The following is a 6,000-nucleotide window of genomic DNA, read 5'->3' as shown; positions in this document are numbered from 1 at the left end:
ATTTCCTGGCGTACTCCAATGACTTATCTTCACCGTTTGCTTTACGTTGCATAAAATCGAATAGTGTTATTTTGGCGAAGCGCAAAAAAGCAGGAGTAATGCTAAAGCAAAGCTCGCGTACCCCGAAGAAGCACTACCGAGGATTCGTATTTTATGTAAAACGAACAAACTAGTTCTCGTATCCGTAAAGAACGCCTCTGACAAACCAATATCAGCAGCATGTGCCATCATCGGCATCAACAACGCGACCATTACGGTACATTGTGCTTGTATGTCTATTACGTGTCAGCACTAACGAGAGTACCTCATTTGTCTTGTAAATGCAAAAACATCCCAGTAACAGACCACAGTTGATTTATTGTTTCTAGACAATTTGAATGCTGTATACATCAACATTTATTTACATCGTTGTTGTCATCACAGGAACAGTTTGCATCGGGTGTACACGGATGCAATATTCGGTGAGTTTGACTATATCTACAAACATAGTCAACCGCTTGTCTAAATAACTTGAAGTTCTATAGTAGTATATAAATACGTTAGAAAAAAGAAACGTCAGACGAACGAAGAAACGAAGGCCAGATCGCTAAGCTTCATATAATAGCAAACTAAATGTCATTACACTCAATCAATGCAGTTACAACGTACTATAAATTATTATGCCGAAGATACGAATAACGCGGTGAAGAATCAGGGCCAAAGCTTGATTGCATTCGTGTCCTAAAATGCATCACATTTGTATTGTCTATGGGTGTTATGTGTGCGCGTCTGTTTCATTCAGCGTGTGATAAAATTCAAGCGGTAGTTCCAAATGCCAATGATTATTTAATCGGAAAGCTGCTCGAAAAGTGAGTCCACTTGAGCCAAAACGCGTTCTTTGCTACTACGCAGCCTATCGAAGGCATTAGGTACGAATACATGCAACACACTGACTGATCTGATCGGCCCGCACTTACATCTCCTTTGTACAAATACTGTTTTGCCAAACATAGCACCGTTTCATTCATTGTCAACTATAACTATAAATACAAATATATAAAGATTCGAAATTTCGTAAGTTCAATAAGCTTCGAAGCCTGTTTGTCTGTCCATGGTAAAAGGCTTAGCGACCGGCAGACGGGCCTTTCCAATATTTAAGGTACGCGCAGTAATTTAATAGGGATCGTTTCGGATCGACTGGGGTGCATAGGAGAACCCTTTGAATTCGTTGTCCACCATCGAAGCTGACAATGAGACAGACCCATTCGATCGAGCTACGGATTGCGGGACTGGCTCTTTGGTAAACTCGGGGTCGATGTTGTTTAAATCAGCTTTACCACTCTGTAAAGTGGAAACAAAATCACGTACGATTTAGTAGGTTTCGGACCTCGATGTACAATATTAACATATTGTATCCACGCGTCGTTACGCAATGTTAACTAAGAATAACCGAGTTAATTAAGCAGCTTGATTAGGCGCTTTTTACTGCTAACGCTATGAGCCTCCACAGTCAGATATGGGAGTAACGCTTCTAGAATGAATGCAGGAATATTTTCGAAAAATCACTCAGAAACACGAGGTCGAGCTGACTTCACAACGATGACCGATGTTCTAAATAAGGCCTATTTAGACTATTCACAAATTTAATTTTTTTGATCACATCTTCATGAAACGCCTTTGCAATAATCTTAATTGAAAACGCTGCAGGCAGGCAGACGAAGGTTCAAAGGGTCAAACACATATTACGGTCACACACCATAGGGCCTATGTGGGTCTTATTATAGAATAAGTATTGCACTGACCACTGTAGGAATAAAAGGCGGTTTCAAACGACGTCTCTCAAGCTCAGTCCAGTTGATGTCATTGAAGAATGCATGCGCTTTCACTTCGTCACCGTCCTCCTTAGCGCCGAGTCGCTTCTTTTTGTCCTTTTCCAGGAGACCAGTCAAAAGGCTGCGCGCCGTTGACGACACATTGTGCTTGAAGGTGAGCGGTTGATGCAGTATGTTGTCATAAAGTTGCTTATTGTTTCGGCTATAGAAAGGAGGCTGCAGAAGACAAAGGCACAGCAGGAGGGACCGCAAAATATAATTTCTAATAAAAATTTCAGCAACAGACACATGTTTTCATTTTGTAAGCATATCATGTATTATAGAATTTGTTTCACACGCTTCTTCTTCGATTATAACATTAGCTTGAAACCGCTAAGTCGAAAAATCAGCTCTGCATAACTAACCAGTCCAGTGAGCATTTCGTAGATCACCGATCCAAGGCACCACCAGTCGACGGTCTTGTCGTACTGTTCCTTACGAATTACCTCCGGTGCCAAGTACTCTGGCGTTCCACAGAAAGTAGATGTCGTTTCCGATTCCTTAAGACCCTCTTTGCAAAGACCGAAATCTGTCAGGACAATATGACCCGTATTGTCCAGAAGAATATTTTCTGGCTTTAGATCTCTGAAAATTGTTAGAGATGTGTGAAAAGTTGACAAATATAATGAAAACTATGTCGCCTTTAGCTTTAGTAATAATTAGCATAGGTAATTCCTTACTGAGACGGGCGTGTTCCTGATGTACCTTTGCGTTTGCAGCAATTATACAGTTGCTCTATTCATCAAAAATGAACCTGAGCTAAGCTCAATTGACTAACCTGTATATGATGCCTTGTGAGTGTAAGTAGGCAAGGGCACAGGTTATCTCCGCTGCATAGAACTTGGCTCGAGGCTCGTTAAAGTTCCCACTCTTCTGCAGGTGAAAAAACAGTTCGCCACCATTGACAAAGTCAAGTACAAAATAGAGTTTGTCCGACGTCTGGAAAGAGTAATTGAGGCCAACCAAGAACGGGTGGTGCAAAACTTTTACCAGGATGTCCCGTTCCTGCATAATGTGCCTGCTTTCGTTGCGTCGAAGGATGTGTTTCTTGTTTAGAACTTTGACAGCATAGTGCTTTTCGGTGGTGCGATGTTTGGCCAACATCACTTTTCCGTATGACCCACGGCCGATTACCTTCATGAAGTCAAAGTCCTTTGGCTTCACACTAAAATTAAACATGAAGAGGACTATCAGTTCTGGCCTGATTCAGTTAGAGACAAATAACCCGGCATTCAATAGTATGCTTAATCAAACCAAGTAAAAGTATACAAATTCATCATTTATTCATGCATAATAATCTGTATCGATTGAACTTACTGTTGCTTCTCAGTCCTGCCCAGATTTACGACCTCGCCCGAAGAGGTGGGTGACTCGCGATCTTCCTCAGAAGAGGTGAACGACGATCCAGGCGCGGTATCGTTTAGTTTTTCCGATTGCCTGGAAGCATTGTTGTCCGGTCGGCTCTCGAGGAGACGTTCGTCAGTCAGTTCTGTCTGAAGAAATCCAGCCACATGTTTATCGCCGCGCAGAATCTCACATTCAAGGAGTGCGTTCAAGAACTGCTGTAGGCCTACAAATGAATTAATTGACAAAGTCAGACTTAGTGAAGTAGAATCAAACTCTGTCCGAATTCGGGGGGATTTGCGATTAAATTAAATGGTTGCATAATATTTGCTCTTAGCGATGTCTGTGAGTTGCCCCCTAAGGGCAATCATGCTTTAGTTTGGAATTGTTAGAGGTTATTATTAATTAAAAAAACACTGTTTCCTTGCCAGACTTTGCGGACTAAGACAAGCAGACCTTTCTTTCCTACTAAATTAGATAGTCGGAGTGTCGATTGGCAACCCGTAGCGGCGGTTACCGCTGGGTTTGGTCCCCTTATTCTCTCAAGAGCCTCGTAACTATGTGCAGTGATCCTGTACTAGCCATGACTCTGTGACGTTACTGTTATTTTGTATTTATACATTCCCTCTAGGTCGATGTCAATCCGAATACAACTCACCGACATTTAAGTAATAAGCTATCGCAATACAAAGAAAAATATAAAACATCCTCGTATTTTTATACGTATAATATAATAATTGTATAATATCGTTGTTAGCAATTCTTGTAGATCGTAAATTTTGACAATACTTATATAGACTGCGTATTTATTCTGATCCGTGTTGTCCTGGCAGCCAACACAGTAGCTCTGTTGGGACAATTTTGGGCTAGCCACGCAACGATCACGAGTAACGTGTTTCTATTGTTAGTCATGTCGGCTATATATATATATATATATATATATATAACGATATTATCTGCTTAGTGATGGTATTTAGCAACGTGAACTCGGTTCCAATTGTTGGTTTTCGTTTTCTGGTTCTATCCGACACTGGAAGAACTGTCCCTACTTTAGAATTACACTACATACATTTGATGTAACACTAAATCCTTTAAGTGTGTCCGTGGATATAAATCTATGGCTGGTACAAAAAAACATCAACCCGAAGCACTTTAACCCTATTTCTTCAAGATATGCGGATCTAGAGATCGCCTTAAACAGATTGCGTCGGGTTTAAGTCCACCGCGAAGATTTGAACGTTCATGCGTCTGTTCAACTCTTCAAAATCGATTCGTCTTACGTTCACTAACTGATGCCGGCTACGCAATAAATGTTCAATGTTAAAAGGTACCTTCCATTTCTAAATGAATAATTATTAAGAAAACACCAATGTGTCGTAGATTATCTCTTTTCTTCCAAGTGTACCAGTAAATAATATTTATTTGGATAAACTCTAAAGCGAAATTCATGTGCTAGATTGATGGAACCACATCTCTCCTAGTCTCCTAGGGAACATCGGCAGTTCTAGACGAAATTCTCCTGAAATTATGATTTTGAGGGAGAGAAGCTAATTAAATCAATATCGGGTTGTCTGAAACAAAGCCTACCTTTAGATCGTTTCGATACAAATTCCTCCGAACGATTGTTGAAGAGTGTCTTGGAAGGTAGCTTTGGTACCAGGTCCTTCGGGTAGAGTTTTTTGAGTGTATCACTGAGTGCCATAAATTCCTGGAAGCGACGATGAACGTACCACGTTTGGCCATACGACTCAACAGCAATCCGATACATCTACAAGTTTTAACGAAAAAAAAAAAGCTATGAGCATATGTTAAGTCTTTCTAGGATCTGAGATGATTATCTCGTTGAAAGCGCACAACTCCAGTAATGTGAGCTATGCTAAGATTGCTTCGCCCGTTAATAGTTCTAACACTAATTGTCCTCGAGTACGCTTCTTGAGCACAATTTATAACGTAACGGCGCAATCCTACTCGAGTCGTTACCTACGCTTTCATTAATATAAAAGCGATTCATATCTTACTTGCTAATGTTCACCTTCACAACACAGATACTGCCCCATGGAACGCTCGAAGCGTCATGAGTTCCTCCGACAATGTAGCAGCTTACATTTACGGCGAGGTAGTACATACGATTCTATTTTCAGCATCTCGTACCGTTAGGACTTCTATAGGAGTACTTTGCCTAATGCCAGTTCACCTACACCGAAACTGCCTCTACAACATGTGGAACGTTTGCGGTTGTTACCCATATCAGGTAAGATCATTAACAGCAAAGGGCCAGCTCTGAGTCAACTACCTTATCACACAGTCTAATTCCTGCATAATCTTCAAACTGCGCCTGAACACTACCAACGCTGCGAAAATCTCTGCTACTAGCGACCTCTACAATAACTTAGAGCAAGAATATGGGCGCAGCGCTGTTCTATGCTTGATCTAGATTTAGCATGACTACTTCGAGCGGTGTCAACAGGGTGCAAAGAGCATTTAACCGCAAAAATACCAAACACAAAACATCTCTCGATTGAATATATCGGCAGAGATCGAATAATATCTTTAATAAGCGTCTCTATCTGTGTTCGCTAGTTTTGTTCATAATATGTTAAAGTTTGATACAGGTTTTACATACAATGATTCTGTTTTCCACGAGATACGGCGTCTCTATGGTGCACTGCAATCGTCCGCCAGACGATGGTGCGGATGACGCAGGCTTGCAAAGAAAACCGCCATCTTCTAGAAGGGCCTCACCCCTCAATGGGACCATGCCCGTAGTTAGCGCTTGATTGAGACCTGGAACCAGTCAACAAATTAT

At 41.2% G+C, this 6,000-nt stretch overlaps 1 protein-coding gene across 6 annotated transcripts in view; it reads right to left on the bottom strand.

Annotated features, from left to right (window-relative positions):
- Window positions 1-337: 337 nt before the first annotated feature.
- The window catches only part of LOC111271849 (serine/threonine-protein kinase Sgk2), a 28,808-nt gene continuing 23,145 nt past the window's right edge, over window positions 338-6,000 (bottom strand). For 5 of the 6 annotated variants that reach the window (XM_022852861.2, XM_022852859.2, XM_022852857.2 and 2 more), the window contains exons 2-8: window positions 5,818-5,978; window positions 4,782-4,962; window positions 3,168-3,420; window positions 2,629-3,015; window positions 2,216-2,435; window positions 1,782-2,027; window positions 338-1,320 (exon numbers count right to left, since the gene is read on the bottom strand). In XM_022852861.2, coding sequence (XP_022708596.1) covers window positions 1,153-1,320; window positions 1,782-2,027; window positions 2,216-2,435; window positions 2,629-3,015; window positions 3,168-3,420; window positions 4,782-4,962; window positions 5,818-5,978 — 1,616 coding nt within the window. In that variant the 3' untranslated portion in view covers window positions 338-1,152. Of the gene's footprint in view, window positions 1,321-1,781; window positions 2,028-2,215; window positions 2,436-2,628; window positions 3,016-3,167; window positions 3,421-4,781; window positions 4,963-5,212; window positions 5,323-5,817; window positions 5,979-6,000 lie in introns of those variants that run through there. The other variant, XM_022852862.2, reaches the window with a different exon arrangement.

Source organism: Varroa jacobsoni, unplaced genomic scaffold (assembly GCF_002532875.2).
Source record: "Varroa jacobsoni isolate VJ856 unplaced genomic scaffold, vjacob_1.0 contig01122, whole genome shotgun sequence".
NCBI lineage: Eukaryota > Metazoa > Arthropoda > Arachnida > Mesostigmata > Varroidae > Varroa > Varroa jacobsoni.
Note: the sequence above shows the minus strand (reverse complement) of the source record. Positions and strands in the feature narration are given on the sequence as shown.